This window comes from Chroicocephalus ridibundus, chromosome 10, assembly GCF_963924245.1.
Source record: "Chroicocephalus ridibundus chromosome 10, bChrRid1.1, whole genome shotgun sequence".
NCBI classification, from domain to species: Eukaryota; Metazoa; Chordata; class Aves; order Charadriiformes; family Laridae; genus Chroicocephalus; species Chroicocephalus ridibundus.
The window spans coordinates 15,956,148-15,975,508 of record NC_086293.1 but is presented as its reverse complement, the minus strand read 5'-3'; the positions used below and the strand labels follow the sequence as shown (position 1 = coordinate 15,975,508).

The 19,361-nt window shown below is 39.2% G+C and overlaps 1 protein-coding gene across 2 annotated transcripts in view; it reads left to right on the top strand.

The window, feature by feature from the left end:
* The window catches only part of SLC25A26 (solute carrier family 25 member 26), a 90,980-nt gene that overhangs the window by 17,008 nt on the left and 54,611 nt on the right, over positions 1-19,361 (top strand). For both annotated transcript variants that reach the window (XM_063347558.1, XM_063347557.1), the window contains 2 exons: positions 4,249-4,353; positions 5,795-5,842. In XM_063347558.1, the coding sequence (XP_063203628.1) occupies positions 4,249-4,353; positions 5,795-5,842 (153 nt within the window). The remainder of the gene's footprint in view (positions 1-4,248; positions 4,354-5,794; positions 5,843-19,361) is intronic.

Below are 19,361 nucleotides of genomic sequence, written 5' to 3'. Positions count from 1 at the left end.
AAACCTCCTTAATAGCAACTGTAACACCTGCTCTGCCCTCTTTCAGATGTTTCTGGGTGCATCTCATGCCCAGATCATGCCTGCAAGGTTAGTGGTCAAACTGTAGTGTAGGTGCCTAAAACCAAATGCACGTGTTATCTTTGATTCTCTGCTAAATCCTACAAAGCCAGTCATGTAGAAAATAGTTAGCTTAGAGCACAAAGGATGGAAGCAAAAGGCTGTTAATCTAAATGGGATATGTTAATATTTGGATAATAATATAGTTCTGAAGACCAGGAGGAGTTGCCATTTTCTGATGTTTGGCTTTGCCTAAAGAGCAGAACATATTGGATGGAGAAGCAAGGACTTGCTAGTGAACTGCATGGTGGTTTGCAGGTAAGTGTTTACTCCAGAATCTGCAGTGGCAATGCCACCAGCTACTTCAGATTCTTTGTAATGTTAACCACAAAATCATTTTAATAAAAATCTCCTTTTGGTTGGGAGTTTTCTTCAGCCGTTTTCACAGTAGGCTGTATTTGCTTCTGGTTTCCCTGGATGACCTGCTTGCACCAAACCCCCTTGTAAGCAGGGCCATCCCCTCTTTGTTCTCTTTTATTATATGTCTTGTGTATTGTCTAGAGAAAAATGCTTGGTAGCCCTGTGCTGATGAATTAGATGAGTACTGCCTAGTTCTGAACAGCTGCTTCAGCTTTAAGTAGGATTGGCCCTTATGCAGAAATTAGTGGTTTAAGATAAGGTGTTTCCAATAAACTTAGGTGAGCCCATGCAAAAGGCTTTGTGCAGGTCCCTGGTGCTATTTGCAGCAGATATTATTTTCTGTTGTCTACAGTCACGTAGGAACAGGTTTCAGATGAAAAAAATCCGCTTAAATCGGTATAAATAAAGAGGCTTTGTGTTGACTTTAAGGCACTTTTGAGACTTCAATGCACTGGTCATTCTTCAGGATCAGTTGAGACCTCGGTTGGAACAACCAGGAAAGTCTGATTCCAACATGAATCCGACCAGGAGATGGCAGCATTGATACATGCGAGGAGTACCCAGAAGTTAAAACACTTCCCTGAACTGTCAGAAGAAAAAAATTACTTTCATTTAATTGGAAGATATACTGTCTTATCAATACAAAGATAAATGTTAACAAAATAGTCCTATTTTTAGTTTTTGTCCCTAACTGGCTAATGCAAGTCAGTAAATTAAAAATGTGTGTAGATTTGTGTCTAAATATTGGAGTCACCTTTTGACCTGGCAATGATTTAAGACAAGGATTTTGAAATTTAGTGCTCTTCTGTTCAGAAGTGGTTGTATTATTAAAAGACTAGGAAGATAATAGATGCTAATTTTGTCGTTTCTCCGTACCTGTTGTGTAAACTAGTAATAGCTTTGCTTGTAGCTGTAAAATTGGGTTTTGTTAAAGCTTAAATCTAAAAATCCTTGAGCCTTTTGTTTCAGGGTTATTGTCTTCCTTCCTTGATGGTATGTATACATGTGCATTGACGTGGGCGAGAGAGACCGAAAACTGGAGAACTGTATCACCTGACCTAGTAAATAAGGAAGGAGCTTGTAGGTCATCATCCATTTGTCCCTTGAACTTGGTCTGTAGAATCTTGATTCTGTCTTTCTGCTCCAGAAGCTTGCTCGGAAAAATGAGCATGGCCCCTATCAAAAGTGTGCTGTTGTCTGATGCCTTGATTTTGGCCGAGGTAGCTGAAGGCCCACTGGTCTCCTTTCCTTTCTGTGGCTGGCTCTGCAAATGTTTGACAGAGAGCTAATTCCTCACAGGGTCATCGCCAAAACCAGTAGGATGCACCAGGAATGGCCTGAGTTTGGCAGGCTGTATTGTGTTCTTCTGGGCCAAGCAACAGGCTACATCTGTGTGAACAGCCCAGAGATTAAAAAGCAATTTCTTCCCGGGATTTTGGTGATTAGGGAGGTCATGTTATTGTCTGTCTTCCATGTCTACTTATCTAGTAGTTGATGTGGGTAAAAGCATATATGTAGACAATTACTGTGGAGCAGCCACTCAATTATATCTTTCACCCATGCTCATGCGGTTTGCTTATAGTTTTCATATATTTGAAAATTTAAGTACGAATTCTCTTGGTGCAGTGTTACACTGGTGCTACTCGAAAAGATGTAGCTAAGAAAGCAAATGGTGGAGATGTGTGTTGTGTTCTTTTAACTTTGGCAGTGTTACCTGGAAGGCGCTGCAGTGATCGAGATCTGAACATAACAGATATGAGATTTTTTTCAGCATCCGTATGTCCCAGGTTGTTACTTTTTTTTTAACCTTGTGGGCTAATACGACCCGTGTGAACTTAATCTTGCATACTTCCCTTTGGAGACCCATGTTTGACTGACACCAAAAGACTGCTGGGATTGTTATTGATAGTAAGGTACGCATATAGGAACAAATAAGGTAACACGTTGTAAGTTCAGGTGCACAGCGAAAATGTCACCGTTCAGTCTGATGTTGGCAGTTGCAGCTCATGGCTTTTTTAGTACCAGAAGTGCCCTGTGGAGCCAATGTGACAGTGCAGCCCGGGTGAGACGAGCCTGTATTTCCTTTCATAACAGCAGAATGTAATCACTGTTTTTGTTCTTGTGCAGCCACAGATTCCCTTGTAAGCGCAAATTCAAATGGGAGAAACATCAAAGTTAATTTGAAACGAAATGCACCCCAAGTAGTCCTGGGGAAATGGAGACATTACTTTGTAGCCACCCTTCTCCTGCCAAAACTGCAGCACCCCAGATGTCAGGAAGCCATGCTGTGCTCTTTGTCTGGTCTTGATTGACTAGATTGTTTTCATCCGAGCCTTTTTAAAGCTTTCCTCCTGCCTCTGTATTTTTAAGGAATAAAAAGCTAATATAAGGACATGGAGTGTTATGAAGCATGAAGTTCTATAAATATTTATGCTGAACTATCAAAAAACTTGACAGTTCTTATTTTCTTGACAGATTGGGGTCACTTGTTATTTTTGACCCTGAGAATTGAAGAGCACATGGAGTTAGATCTGTTTGTAATGACTTTTGGATATTGTTATCTGGTAAACTTGCAGGAATGTAACAGGATAACAGACTCTTTTTTTTTTTTTTTTTTTTTTTTTTTTGTCTCTTTGTGAAAATGGAACTTAAACCCTGTACCGTGTTACCCATGAATGACCACTCATGTTACTGTCTCTGTGCAATCTGGCAGTGAGTTCCTGAACTTTCTTTAGCACACATGGGTTTCTGAGTTAGCAGCTTGGTTTCCCGCTTCAGATGGACAGCTTCCACCTAGCTTGCTCTTGACTTGAAGTACTCTGTGATCACCTTTATGTCTAGGAACCACAGTGTGTTCCTGGGCCCAGCACAGGATGGGATCAAGGAAGGCTAAAAATCTGGCAAAGGCCCACGGTGTCTCCAGTGTTTTGCTACCAGCCCCAGCACTGCTGTAGGTATCAATGGGGCCAACTGAAGACAAACTCTTCTTAAAAGTTTAAGTGATGATAAACAGGCATTTTCTAGAGAGATGAGAGGCTTGTAACTCTCTGACACTTCAGGATCCTCATTCCTCAAAATTATGTGCACGCGAGCTTGACTCCTACCTGAAGCTGAAGTTACAGGTGAATATTTTAAAGCTAGGTCTGGCTTTTTCAGAAAAGCTTGAGCTTTGTGGCGGCAACCACATTATTACATCCAGCTGCAGGGGCCTTTCTTGCCTAGTAAATTCGTTGTGTAGGAAAGAATCAATCCAACACTTTGCCTTGAATGAAATCCAGTATGTGTTTTAAGGTGAACTTTGAATACATTGTGTTCATCTAAAGCTAACCGGAGTGTCTCTTGCGTTCAGTCACTAGAGGGCCCAAAGGAACTACCTAGGAAAGAAGTTCGTTCTTCAAGTCCTGAATCTCCAGTTTAGATCTGTGAAAGCAGGGGGAAGGATTCCTGTGGCTGCCAAAAGACAGAATGGCTTCAAAGTCTTGGTTTCATTGGCAATTTTCCCCACACGAATCTATTTCTGGTGTGGAAGTTAAAAATTTCAAGGGTACTTGCATTTTCTGTTAGTACAATTTTGTGTTCAGAAAGTACATAAATCTCAGAGCAAATACATAAGCTGCTCATAAACAGCTTTTAAGTTCAACTCATATAATTAAAAAAAATATTTCCTCGTTTCTCAGGTTTCTTTACTTGGAACAGTCTCCAAACGTGTCCACTGTATGATGTGTAAGGCACCAAAAGGAGTTGGTGTCTGACTGTACGGTTCTCTTGCAGGTTGCGTGCCTCATACGGGTTCCATCTGAAGTTGTCAAGCAAAGGGCCCAGGTTTCTCCTTCCTCGAGTACTCTCCGGATTCTCTCCCACACCTTGTATCATGAGGTGAGTTCAGAGCAAAATTTCAAAGAAGTTGCTTCATTTTTCCCACTTGGTGCCATACGTGTCCAGAAGCATTCCAGTTCTGTGCTCTCCTAGCACTTTCCTATCTAGTCTTCTGTTGTTAAAAGTGATTGGCATGTTATGTTTATGGAAACCAAACCCCCACCTCCCCCTGTGCAGTCACTTACATGCACACTCTAAACAACTCTTTTTTTTTTCTCCTCTTTTTATATGGGGTACCTACATTAAAAAAAAAAAAAAAAAAAAAAAAAGGGAAAAAAAGAATTTAGTTACCAAAGCTCTGCTTGTGTTTATGCAAACAGTCCTTGTCTGGCACAAGAGAACATCAAGTCTCTGTTTCTAGAGTTTGATGAATGGCTTCCAGTTTTTTAAGCAGGCTTTGGAGGCATGTGCTGAAGGCACCATTTCAGAGAGGCTCTGTAGGAGCTCTGGAAATGAATGCTCATCCAGTATTGGTAACTTTTGAAAAATAAGGGCTTTTGTCATCTTTTCAGTAGCTATACTGATCCTTCCTGGAAAAACCTGTTCACCACTGTTTTTACTGAGTCTCACAAGGGACGTTTTTCATGTTGTATTCCGTAAGAGAAAGTGGCTCTTGGAAACACCACGGGGGAAAATGTTATATACATTTCCCTGTGTGAAGGGCAGGAAAAGGAAGACATAAATATGACCTTTAAATGATCCACTTGATTTTTGTTTGCTTGTAAATGAAAACTATTGTGATAACCCTGCACAAGAGGGTTGCTGGAACTTCTTTCTGTGCCTTGGTCATTCTGCTCTAAGAGCTGGTGCTCTCAAAACTGTATGTTTTTCCCCTTCTTTGTAACCGACCAGAGAACCATAAGACTTGCCAAGCACTGGAATAAACTGTCCTATAAGATGTTAAGCGTAATGTTATATACACTTATAAAATAAAATTTTAATTGTTTTGAATGTTATCAGCTGCTTAAAAATACAAAACATTTCCTGGTAAAAGCTTTGAATCAAGGCTAAGAAGGTGGACATAGGAAGCTGTTATCCTATGGGTTGATTTTACATGGGCTATTTAAATAGAAGAGTAGTAGTTTCAAAATATTTATGGGATAGTGGATACTTCCAGAGAAAAATATTGTGCAAGTAGAGTTTGAACTAATGTGTTTCTGTGCCTTCTTGCCCTTTTAATTTTAACTGTAAGGTATATTTTCTTCTCTATAACTGATTATTCTGAACAGTGGTTAAATGATCTTTGAAATGAACATAAAACCCTCCGGCACCGTAAATTATGGAATAGGCTATACAATGTTATAATCAATATAGTCAATTTGCAAGAAGTTCAGGTCTGACACTCAGTAAGGCTGTAATGCTTGCCTCGTAATCACCGATAAATTGTGGTCTTTGGCAAACTAATTCCCTGTAGCTGATGCTTTCTTTTGTTGGTTTACAGGGTATTCCAGGACTTTATCGGGGTTATAAAAGCACAGTATTAAGAGAGGTAAAACACTTGTCTTCTCTTTTATTCTTTTTTTAAAATTGATTGGTTTGCCTCACTTTGTTTTCTAACAAGAGATAATAGTACAATTGAGATCAATTGCTCTAACCATAAGCTCTAAATCCTAGCGTATTTCATTCTAGGTAAGTTACTAGTATGTAATTTAAATTATCAAAATATTGATAATGTGCACTAAGAAAATCTGTGATACATACAAAATGTCATCTACCATCCTGTCTCTCAGTTCTGTTGCTGCTAAATCGTAGAAGGATGGAAACATATACATTAGCATGATGAAAACCGTAAAATAAAGTACTGGAAACTTCCTCGAGTCTTGTGATTGCATCATGTGAAGTATGTATGCCAGCAATGGTGAACTAGTGGCAGCAGGCCAAGTTTGGCACAGACAGATTTAGGCTTTCTTTAAATATATTTGTCAGCAGATGCCAGGAGATTATCTGTCATCTGTATATAGGGAGGATTGTGCTCTATCTCTTTTTTTTTTTTTTTTTTTCAAATGTGTGAAAGAAATGCATTTAGTCATCCAGTCTGTAGATGTGATATGACATTACTTAACTCTAAATCAGAAGTGCTTCACCGTTGGAAAAAAAAATGCAGCTAAAAATATTTGGCCTGCTTGGCAGAAAGTTCGTATACTAAAATCTCTTCGTAAACATACTGTGAATGACAGCATTAGTGTCATGGAGGTGTTTGACATGCTGAGTGAACAGAAGGCAGATTATAAAAGAAGTAGAAAAACATACTGGTGAATTCCCAGTCTAAAACGGTTTCAGAATTGGATCCCAGGAGGTCATCTTTAGACAAAGCAGAAGTTGCACCATGAGTACCTCAAATAAAGAGACGAGATGTGGTGTTAAGGGATATGGTGTAAGGGAGAACTTTGTAGAGTGGAGTTGATGGTTGGACTCAATGATCCCAAGGGTCTTTTCCAACCTAAATGATTCTATGATTCTATGACTCAATTCCTATGGAAACATTACAGCTATTGTCCAGGAAGGGTTCTTTACTCACTGTGTTCGATGTGACACGTGTGGGTTTGTCCTCTCCTTGTATAACTCAACTGAGCAAACTAGGTTTGGATCTTTGTTTCTTTTGTTTTTTAAACACAGATCAGACCTGTTGTCTGTGTTGCCATTGATAATAAAGTGAGTTGCAGAGGCTTTTTAAGCCTTTATTCAATAGCTCTGCTTTTAAAAGCAGAGCTTCATGCTGAAAACTGTTTTTAGGACAGTTATTTTAGCCAGCTCTTGTTACAATTATGCAATAAAGATGGATATTACCTAAAATAAGAAATACCAATTTTAGTGTTCCTTAAAGTGCTGACAAATGATAATGCACTGCAGTCTACTTTAGCAGTTTTGAGTGTTAAAAAAATGTTATTTGTGCAAAGATGACACCTGCTTTTCTGAAACGTAACCCCCACCATAGTTTCATCCTGTACTTATTTTCTGGCTCACTAAACACATGTTATTCACTCAGATTTCATTTGGAGACGAGCGAAAAAGACCAACGAATCATTTTGATTTCTCTGAGGGGTTCTGAATAAATGAATAAATTTAGATCCCATTGAATACAGATTTTGCATGCTAACAGGTAGATAAAACACATGGTTACTACTAGCTGCTATTCTCCTTAAAATTTGTTTTGACATATGTCAGGACGGTAATTAATTTGCAGACCATATTCATGGCATAGTGTGTGACCCTGCTGAGATAACTTTGTTTACTCAAAATGGCAGCACTTTGTTGGAAATTTAATGGGGGTCCTCTCCATTATGTATATTCTTAAAAGATCCTTCAGAACTGATTTCAGTTGAAGTATTGCTTTTTGGGAGAATCTGTCCAATAGAATGAGAAATAAATGATCACCAAATGAAATGTGCTTTCTCTTCAAAATGAAACAAATCATAGGTGATGTTTAAAAAAAAAAATGAGAAAATCTTTGAATTTAACACTGTTATGACCGTTGCGTTTTTCTGACACTAAATATTGTAAAGCAATGTCCACTTGAGTAAAAACAGCATATTGAACCTTCGGCTGAAACTGTTGTAACCCTAAGCCTGACATTTAATCTTGGTATTTTCCCTTCTCTTTAAGTACACTTCTTCCTTTAGGGAGTCTTTATTTTCAGATAAAAATCTGTATTAATTCATTATCAGACACATCCAAGTAGCTGCAGAACATATATAAACTGATATTTAATACCAGCTGACTTTTATACTTATAGAGTTTGTTTACATGTTTATGTTTTTTACTTATACAAACCCCTTTGTTTAGTTACATTGGAGTGATTTTTGGATAGAGGGGCTTCAATGGATGATTTTTCATTAAAAAAAATAATAATTGGAAGAGGCTGGGAATATTGATGCTTTTCAGATGATGATATTCTTGCACTAGCAAAATGCTTGAGCCAGAATTTGAGAGGTTAATTTTAGTTGTTGCCTTGAGATAAAATTTTGTGTGTTACATAAAGCAGATTTCAGTGCCTGGGCAGAGATCTGCTTGCCAATTGCTTGGACTTAAGTGAAAATGATTTTTTTTAGAAAGGGAGTGCAATGTTAAATCCTCGTCTTTTTACTATCATATAGTAGATCTTATCAAGACAGCCTTATTCTGCTCCATGTAATTTGCATTAGCTGCTGTGCTGCTTCTGTTCTGATGCAAGTTGTTTCATCCTTCATTTTTGATTCTCATTCTTTCACTTATTATCGGAATATTTTCTGTACAGATGAATATAAGAAAGGAAAGAAGATGGCTAAATACGTAATGTGTTTGGAAATGGCTTTGTTTGAGTGAACCTCGGTGCTTGGAAGTTTTGGCTATGATTTTTTCACCTACCTCCTTTTTGGTGCCTCTTCTCTCGCATCTCCATTGTGTTTTGGTCTTTACGTCTTCCTTTGATGTAGTTACACTGAACTAATCCTAAAATCACAAGGGAAGTGAGGCACAGTGCATCATCCTGTTGGCAATAGTAGCCCAGAGGAGACATCTGTGCTCCAAGAGGAAAGCTGTTCTGATAAAGTACAGAGTGGGAGTATGGTTATTAGGTTCCTGAATGAGACTTTGAGTAAATGGCAGAAATCGGAGGCTGCGAAATGATGCGGAATTCCCTTTGTCTTTTCCTATGGTTGTTGTGTACCAGTGTGTGTCAGTGTGGAAACTGGATCATGCTACTAAGAACAGTCAATGAACAGGTAAATTTATTCATGTTTTCCGCAACAGAGACAAGTTCATTTGTAAAATCTCCAGCCATCTTATAACAAGGCAGGAGCAGACTATAAATCCACTGTAAATCCTCTAGAATTTCTTAATGGGAATATAGTTCTGCTGCTGAGATCTTGTATAAGCAAATCGAGCCAGTTTTTTAATTCCTGCATAATTCATTTTATTAACTATGACCAAGTAGAACATCTGTTAAAATTCCATAATGTTCAGTTCATGGGAAAAAGAGAGAAACCCCTGAGTTCCTGTTGGAGCTTTTCCATTTCCATTAACGTTACAGGACTCTAGCAGATGTCTTAAAGGACATTATTGTGAATGAGAGGACAGCACAAAAGAAAAGGAAGTGCCTTGTCCAGTTTCCCTGTGTACAATAACTTACTGTACAGTGAGTTACTTCACCCTCTGCGTGTCTGTGTGCAAGCTGCAGCTTCGCGCAAGCAGTGCCATGGTTAACTGTAGTGTCCCTTCTGTCCCAAGTTACCGTAGTTTGGAAGAACTGAGTGAGTCCTGAGTGGGTGTTCTGTGTTTTTAACCTAGTTTGTCACTTTTAAAAATACTGCAGATGGACTGGGCCCTAGCCCAGAAGTGGATTTAAAAGGAGCTAAAATTAATATTAAACTCTTTCTTAAAGACAAAGGGGATGGAGGACGACTGACTCTTTGTAATTCACAGATGTCTTGAAAGGAGGCCGAGAATTGCTTTCAAATGTCAGTTTTTGCTGTTCAGGTAGCCCTGAGTAAGCTTGTCCTCTGTGCTGCCTCGTAGACTTTTCTGAGACAATTCAGGCTCTCTGCTGGGGGTGGCCTCCATTCAGGAAGAGGTGGCAGCGATGCTTTACTTGACAGTGTTGGTTGAGAACTCATCTCAGAGCTGTGAATTTGATAGAAAACTAGTGAAGCCCGCTCTTGTACAGCATGCTGTTGAGCTTACTTTCAGTGAGATAGCCCAGTTGTCGCTTGTGGGAGTCCTAGTTTAAGATAGTACAGTTGTGGGCTGGTTTGGTTGGGGTTTTTGTTGTTTTGTTGGTTCCCCACTCCCGCCCCCTTCTGTTGCAAGTTTGAGCCCTAAGGGGATGAAGGGGATCTACTGTTGTGTTGGGAGGGTGAGAGCACTCTGTGCTATATCAGTTTTGGAGAGGAGAAGGACAGGTAGTTTGAAGTATGCTGTTGCATTAATGAGTGGCAGCTGTGTGACAAACAGGTAACAAATTCAGGCTCTTCCCAATCTCGGAAAGCAAAGAATAATGTCTCCTGAGGAGGAGCTTGTACCGTTTGTTGTATGTATGCTGCAGAACTAGTGTCCGGTTATAGTATCAAAAGAGATATGGAGGATACGCAGTGCAGCCTATGCAGATAAAGAAGGAGCTAGCAGAAAAAAGACCAGCAAAACCCCCTCTTCTTAAATGACTTACTACCTGGGAGAGGAAATCTGATGCAGCTAGGAGCAAAATCGGCCTTAAAGGCACACCTGCTGCATTTTCTAAATGTAAAGGGTCAGTGAACATAGGATGCTGAGAAGGGCTTGTATAAAAATGTGAAACCCAGCTGAGATATGTTGACCCTGTTGACTGAGGGAGGGAGGGGATCTCTGAGGGCTGAGCTTGATAGGGAACAGTCTGCAAACAGAGAGCCTAGTTTGTTTATTCACTAGAGGTAGTTTTGCATGCTTTCCTTTTGTTAGGACATCTTTATATAAATATCCTGTTCTCCTAGCTGTTGGAGGTTTTTTTAAGTTTATCTCTGTTGCTGTAGGACAGAAAGAATGTTATTAATACATTCTTTTACTTGCACAATTAAAACTTTGATCTTCTATCATTCTCTGTGTATTACAGAGCAGATGTCGATTTAGAAATAGGCAAACAGGACACTATCTTAATACAATATTTGGAAAAATAAACATCCTCCTTAATGAAATATGTGCAGTATCTGTCTTTTGTTACCTTCTGGAAAACTGAGCTGGCTTCGTTTTATTTTGCGATTCTAGATAGGTTAGGTTTAACCAGGAATTTACCAGGCAGGAACAAATGTAACTGGTTTTTTTGAGTTTTACTGAGCAACCAGCATTTCTTTGGCTTGGGTGTTTCTATATAGAACAACAACAGTCTCATGAAAGGGATGGGAACTGTGAAATGGATTAAGTAGCTCGTCCCTGCCATATGGAAAATTGTGCAGAAGTTATGTGACATGATTAATGGGAGGAAAGTTGAAAAATAAGTCTCTGCTTTCCCCCTTCCCTCTTAACACTACTCTGTCTTAGAAAGCCGATCACTGGAGTTGTAGCAAATCTTCTATCGCTTGTACACTTGTATCCTTATAGAGATCTATATTAAAGGGATTTTCATATTGAAAGGTGTATAAGGGTTAAAGGTAATTCTTGTGGGGTAAGAACAGGAGACAAGTCCATGCTCTGGGATAGGGGCTCAGGCACATCCTAGCCTGTGATGGAACACTGATAAACGGACAAATGGAGTAACTGTCCATCACTGTTGTAGGTTATGCTCATTACCTTCTCCCTGCAAATGCTGGAATAGTACTTGGAAATGAAAATGGAGAATTCAAAAAGTGCCTATAAATTATTTTTACAGACCACAGAATAACCTTGCTTTTTCTAATTTAACGCTTGTGGGAAATAGGTTTTGTGACATGCCTGAATGTTAAATAAACTGGCCAGGGTGGACAGAGACCTAAAGCAAATTCCTTGCTGAGATCTGGGGTGTGTGTGTGTGGGGGCGGGTGCGTGGTAGGGTTTTTTCTTTTTGTTTTTTGGGTGTGGTTTTTTTTTTCCCAAGCATATGCAATGATCTTGGATTTTCTGGATGGACACTCTCTCAGGCTAGGTGCAGCATCCATATGTACTGGTTAGAAGCAGAATGCAGCCATCCTTGTTGCCATTGATTTGCAGTTTACCAGTGGAGCAGACAATTATTGCATCTGTCTGACATCAGTGGATGTCTTCAGATGAAAAAAAATTCCTATGTGCAGAGTGTTTTCTGTATTTTGAAAACTAAAGCCTTGCATCTAGGGTCTTTGAGCAGAAAAAAACACTTTGAAAACTATGTGCACTAAAAACGGCTTATGTGATTTGATAATGCAGATTCTTTCCAAATGAATGTGTGTGCAAGCAGAGTCTTGCAGGAAGCGTATTCTACTGCGTGCTTGAAATAGAGATACTATTTCCATACGTTCTCTTAGCAGCTTACTAAAGCATTTTTGCAAGTGATGTTTTCTGCAGCATTCATGGTGCAGGAATGTGTTTTGTGGTCAATAGCAACACTGGGCAAGAACAAGTTGGGAAGAAGAAAATGCTTAACTTTCTGGTTTTCTTCATGCTGTGACATATTTTCATTTCTTTGTTGATCTGGGTTTTTTTTTTGGTTGGTGTTTTAATTTTAAATAACCTAAGAACCGTATTCTTTACATTGATTGCTTTTGATTTTTATATGTTTCACAATGGTTTGAAGAGTACACTCCACATGCTACCTCCAGTGGAGAACGTGAATTTCCTCTCTCTGTTTCTCCACCTAAACAAAATTGTCTGTGACAAAGGATCAGGAAGTGGTTGCAAATCCCTCATGAAGGAGAACACACAAAAAGCATCCCTTTCCCTATTGAGAAGGTGGGACTGTAACAAGAGGGAGGACAGGCACGAAGAGATGGAGTCCTCATTGCAAAAGGAGTAGAAAAGGCTTAAAATAGTCAAAGTACTCAGTAGCAAAGAAAAGTGATTATAAGTGGTATTTAAAAAAAAAAAAAAGCTATCTGATACTGTCACTGGATGAGTAACAACTTTAAAGCTTTCCAGGGCAAACCAAGGTTATTAGAGTTAATGGAATAACTTTGAATCTTCAGTCATTGTAGCCTGACAGCATGACACTGAAGTCAGGAGAAGCCACTACATGTCTAATGGGATTAGATAGTTGTGTCTACTTCTGTAAAATTTGGCTGGCCTTAACACTTGTTACTGTATAAAAGCAAAAAAAGAAAGAATCAAAAATTTGTGGAATTTTTTTGGCTGAGTGGTGACTTTCAATTTTAATTCCACAGGTACATTCCACTATGGGCAACTGTATTTTGTCTGTCTAAATTCTTTCTGTAGTTCTCAGTTGGAGACAAGATTTCCTACTTCACCAAGTTGTAGAGTAATCCTGCTGACGGCTGCTGGGCTCTGTCTGGTGAAGACCACATTTTGTTCATGGGTGGAGCAATTTCTGTATGTCTGTGCTGAAGTGCGTAATTCTCTAACCCTAAAGAGATATGTATGTGTGGTGTATCTGTTTATATAAAATCTGTTCAAAGAGACATAGGGACGCATGTACATGTAAAATGCGGTATTTTTTTTAGTAATACCTTGTCAAGGGTCTTGCACTCTCTGAAGCAATGAGTCCTATAAATGTGTGTGATCGGTCTGGAACAGCAAGCAATTTAGCAATTTTCTAAAAGTACAGGACTGTCTTTCAAGGATGAAATTCTTGCCTGAAGTAGACCAAAACATGATTTTTACAGTGGAAGACTTCCACCGGCAGAATCACACTGCTGTCAGTATTAATAGCAATTATCTAGTTTTCATACTTGGGCTGCTATAATCTGGTTTCTCTACATCTGCTGAAAACCAGAAGCATAGTTAAAAGAATCAGCAATCCAAGATCAAAAGCTTTTTTCCCAAAGTTCCTTGTATGATGTTATCTCAAGCAGCAGTTCTGCTTTAACACAAAAACCCGACTGTCTGCTCTGGTCAAGAGAAGATGTGCTGGAGGGCCTGAGGGCAGAGTGGGAGTTTTGGGGAGCAGGGCTGGCATGGGACCAGCACCCCAGGCTGTCTGCTCTCTGCTTGCCCTTGAGCTTGGCAGTGACCGAGAGCCTTTAGGACTCGCGAGTCTCCAGCCTCAAATTGCATGGTGGCTGTCATCTTTCTTTCTCTTTTATCAGAAAGGTGATGTTTTCAAAAAGACGATGTTTTCATGTTCTGTAAGCTTGTTGAAATAGGTCAGCAAGAGGGAAGTCTGAGGGCACTGACGCATGAACTCCAGTGATCTGTTTGCGAGAGTCCCTTCCTTTTTGTTGCGGGGTTAGCACATCTCTAGCTTGAAGTAGCAGGAAGCGATGGGCTTTGAGCTGGAGTTCAAAGGAGGGCCTGATGTATACTAGCTTGTTCTGGTGCAGGGTAGGGAACCTCTGGCAGTGGGGTGAGGCAGGCAGCTGGTGGAAATCTCTTAAATCATCGTAGGCGTTGATTGTGAGAATCTATCATCCATACCCTCAATAGGAAAATTCAGGTCTGCATGTATCCATAATAATGTGCCTGTTAGTGGTGCTGATGATGGTGGGAGCCTTAGTCCTTGAATTACCATTTGTGTGGATTTTCGAAGATGATAACGATCGTGATCTTTCATCTGTAGGTACAACAGCAGTTTTGGAGGGATGTAGCTAAAACATGTAGAAGAGAGGAAACTGATTTTAATCTCGACTGCTGCTGCTGAACCCATGCCTTCATTTGACCATAAATAATTCCACCCAACCCTGACATGTCACTAGATTATATATATATATATGCGCGTATAATACTTGCTGTGTTACTTGTTTACATTACATGTAATATGTATATATAGATAAGTATTAGGTATCTACTGAGAAATATGAAACTGAAAAGTTGAATCTGAAACAAAGGTTACGGTGAAGGTGTGAAAAAGAAACCAAATCTGTGTCAGATCTTGTTTAATTTATCACAGTTATAGTAATGTTTGGAAGCATGGCTAGAGAGGCACTTGTGAGAGTCTGCTACAAGAACAGTTATTCCAGATGCTTAATACAGGTCTTCATTTTATTGAAAGACTAGCTTATTACTATCTTGTGGGAAATAAGAATTGATTCCACTGTTTTGAGTGTAGGAGAAGTGACCCCCAAAAAGAAAATACTGAAAGTCATACCTAGCTTCAGAATATTTTCAGGGCCAGATTTGGCTGGTTTTAGCTAGTGGAATAGTTAAACAACTTTCTTAGCAGTTTAAAGGGGAATCTTGGGAGTGCACTAGCAATTAATCCTTATGGTAAACATTTTGACCAATTAAGGGAAAATAAGTTAATTTTGGGCACGGGAACTTTTGCTTATATTAAAAAAAAAAAAAAATTGGAGCACAGTGAGCTTTCTTCTTCCTTGCTGTGGGCATACTGACTTGAGTGCTGTGAGCTGTCATACACTAGAGGGCACACAATGCCTGCGATTGCTGCAGGGCCGGCCCAAGGAAATGCCTATCGCAAGGGATCTAATCGTAGGATGACCTGTGGATCTTGGAATTGACTTTGCTTTAATCCTGCCTCTCAACCCAGTTGCAAAGGAAACATAAAATTTGAAATGTTATTAATTTTATTTGACTCTGGGGACTAGTCCCATTGAATTTCCTGGGACTAACTTGTGTGAGTACAAGAGTGCAATTTAGTTTGGGAATGATTCTTATTTTTTAACTTTGGGTCGGTTTTCACTTGATATGAATTGATTGAATAAGGTCTGTAGTATTCCCCATGCATTCTTGCCCAGTGGAATAATGCCTATGTGATCATAAAGAAGAGAAAGAGGTTATATGACCATGACACATTACAGTGTCCACGCTGAGACTTCATAGGTTATGTAGTAAGCTATTTTATATTTTATTTTAGCATCATTTTTTTCCAAGATTCTGCATTTCTTTAGCTTATCTGTTTTTAAGAAAAATACAATAAGCTTTATAATCTTTGGGATAATCCATATGTGGTGTGCACCTTAATTTGAGAATCCCATGTCACTCTATGTAGTTGGAAATGTATGGGGGGGATGGAACAGGAGAGTCAGGTGGTAACGTGATTTTCATTATTTTTATAGAAATGTTAGGCAAAGCAGGCCTGGTGTGTATACTGCAGATGGAAATAGTGTTATTAAACCAGGCTCTTATCTCACTTCTATTTTTCTGTTAATTTTATAGAAGCCAATAAAGTGTAAGCTCTGCAGATTTTCGTTTTTATGCTGGTTGAATATGTGAAAGTTGTGCTCTTGCTTTTCAAAGCCAGCAAGTCTAGCTATAATAAAGTAGAGGTTGGCCTGAACATCTTGGCATCACACTGCAGATACAGCAAGTCCTCTGCCAGATCCGGCTACCCCAGGCTTGAATCTTTCCCAGTTAATGGCTGCTAGTGGTGCACAATATGGATGAATTTCTGTCATGAGTAAACTGAGGCCTCTCAGTGCTCTTTCAGACAGAACAAACCCACCAAAAAAGAGAGAGAAACATAAGCCAGGGTACTACCTCTGCTTTCCCGTGGGAGAACTGCTAGTACACTGTATTCTGTGTTTGCGTTTGACATTGTACGGTCTCTTAACTTAAAAAGGGAAGAGCAAAGAAAGAAGTATCCATGCATATCAGAATAAATAATATGCTCGTGCCTCGGTGGGAGGTTATCTGCTCCATCCTTGCTTTTGCTGATATGAAATCCTGAAGTGCAAGAAAACATTTTAGGAGTCTCATGAAATATAAGACCATGAGGCACTTAGCTGAATCTTGTCTTGCTGACTTTAAATGCACAGAATGCCAATTAAAGCAAAATTTGGCCCAGTATAATTTTGCCACTGGCTACATACCTCACAAGTTTTGGGTGGATTTTTTCCCCCCTTTTTCTCCAACCCTCCCAGCATTTTGCCTTCTGGCCTGTACAGCTGTGCTGCTAGTATACTTTTTATTTCTGGAAATGACCCATGTGGTTAGGTCAGTTTGTTTTAGCCTTGCTCCTTGTTGCTGAAGTAGAATAGCACATTTCCCCTAACTGCATGAAAGCCAGGATAGGCAATCTTGATAAATATGATTAATGGCCCCTTTGCTTTGCTCTGCAGCTGAAGGCTTCCTGAGGTTCTGTGTCAGCTGGGCTACAGCTCCCCAAACCAACCCTTACATAGAAAGTTTGCCTCAGGTTCAATTACGTTGTTAAGGATATTTTTATTTGCTATAAAAATATCTTTTGCTATTGAAATATGGTAAAAAGAGTCTGAAGAAGTAGTATTGGCAGGAAAAGCAATTCATAAATATGGGTGAGTTTGGATTTGTTCTCTCCGACTTGTTATCTAGAAGGTTGTAGGTTACATTTCCTGTGACTGAAGTGAAGTCTGGGGTTAGTGGGGTGCCCTGATCAGCATGATAGTAACTGTGATAGGAGATAGTAGCGTGTGATGGTAGCCTCGAGTCGATTATAACTTGTCAGTACGTGAAATATGTTTGTAGGTTACTGTTTTAAATATGATATTCATAGAACTCGATAAGACAAAAGATATTTTCTGTCACTTTGGTCAGAAAGAAAACCAAATGAAGTATTACATTATCTTGATGAAAAATGCTATCCAGAGACTCCAGAAGTTATGTGACTGCTCCTTCAGAAATAGTATTAAAGAATCTAGGAGAAAAAATCCCCACATTGATGTGAGTGATAATAAAATAAAATGTGTAATAGGCATCAAGCACATTCAGCTTGCACCTCTCTATTAATTAGCAAACATTCCCATTTTGAGGGCACTTTGCAAATTGTCCTTAAAAATCAGAGGCCAGACTTCTGCCCAGCGTGTGGGAATAGCTGGCTGCAGCACAGGCTGATTCAATCTGGCTTTCCTGGTGACTCTTTCCTGGTGACTGCTATGCAATTCTAATTGCAGGAGCACATCAGCATGCTCAACAATTGAGTACAAGTCTTAATAGCAAATAATCCTCTTGAAGTTGTTTCCCCCTCCACTGCAGTCAAAGGAGAGCTTTGTTAAGGCATTAACTAACAAATTAGCTGCTAAATACTGGTAATAACCTATTTCCCATAGATTGCTTTTTAATTATAGATTAAGCTGTGTGATTCCTGAAATAACTTCTTTGGCAAACTAATGGTTTTGGTCATTTCCAACCACTGTAATTAATTAGCAAAAAGTGTAGTTTTTAAAGTCTTTACAGATATCAGAACACGTTTTGCTTATATATTCCTGCCTGCAGAAATACTTTCTCAGTGTTTATTTTCACTGTTATTAGTATTTTAATTGAAATGTGTTAGGCTGTGGTGTGGAATCATTGTTTTAGTTTTACTAAATGTGCAATATATGTCCTCATTATATTTTTAGATAGGATAGATATTTTTCCACTTAACTGTTACAAGAAACTTTTCCTTTAGGGAAAGAGGAATTAGCCACTTTATATGTGTTGGTTAATGCAAACTATTTATTTTGCTAATCTGTGTCACAGCAATCATTTGGAAAACTAAATGATGTTTGGGTTTTGGAGGGAGGGGGTATTTTTTATGTATTCATTGCTTTTCCTTACCAGATTTCAATAAAGGCTGCACGTCTTCCAATATATCATACTGCTTCCCTTCCAACCTGACTTTTTTATAAGGGAGCACAGCCATCAAAGTTGGCAAGCGTTAAGCTTGGTAATTAGTTCAATATAGTGACCAATTCCATGAATTACGAGTTCAAAGCAACATATGGACATGGATGAAATCAGATTTTGGCATTTCTCACTTAGATTGTTTCAGGACACTGCTGGAGCTTCTTTGATCTGTAAATAACAACTGCAGTTCAGTGCCTTACTTAAAATACATCAAACGCATTCATGACTTCTGCTTTTACATATAGACCTCAGTTCTAGTTACAGTTTTGAATTGGGTTAATAAAGCTATTCATGTTTTGAGATTTCATAGAGAAAGCTACCAAAGATAGCTCTTTTCATACTTCATGTTTTAAGAGAAGCAGCAAACATTTCTCTGTCTTAATGTGCACCCCAGACTACATCAGCAGATGCTTTATGACATCAAAAGCAACCATCTCCTGTACTACAGATCTTCTGCAACCTGATGGCAATGAGTGTCTTCCTTTACACTTTCAGCAGTATAAAACAAGTGAACCAAAGGTTTATTTTCACTGCACCATGCAGTTAACTTACTTCAGGAACTCCTGTCCCTGCTGTAGCTCGCACACAGCAGCCTTTTTCCTAGTTCTGAACTTTGCAGTGGTTTGAACAGTGATGTGCCACCTAGCAGACCGTAGCTGGAGATAACCAGACCAGGTCTATTTCTTGCTCCTTAAAGATATACACAGATGCTCACCTAGTTCAACAAGCAAAATGGCGTTTCAATAGTTCATTAAATGCACTACCTCTGGGCTTATCAGTTCCTTATGAAAGGTCTATATGATTTCTTGGTAGCAAAGGAATGTGGGGAATTATGGCTTCTCAGTGTTTTACCATCAGTTTTCCAGCTGTGTAACTCCGTTGCTTCTAATTTAACTCCCAGT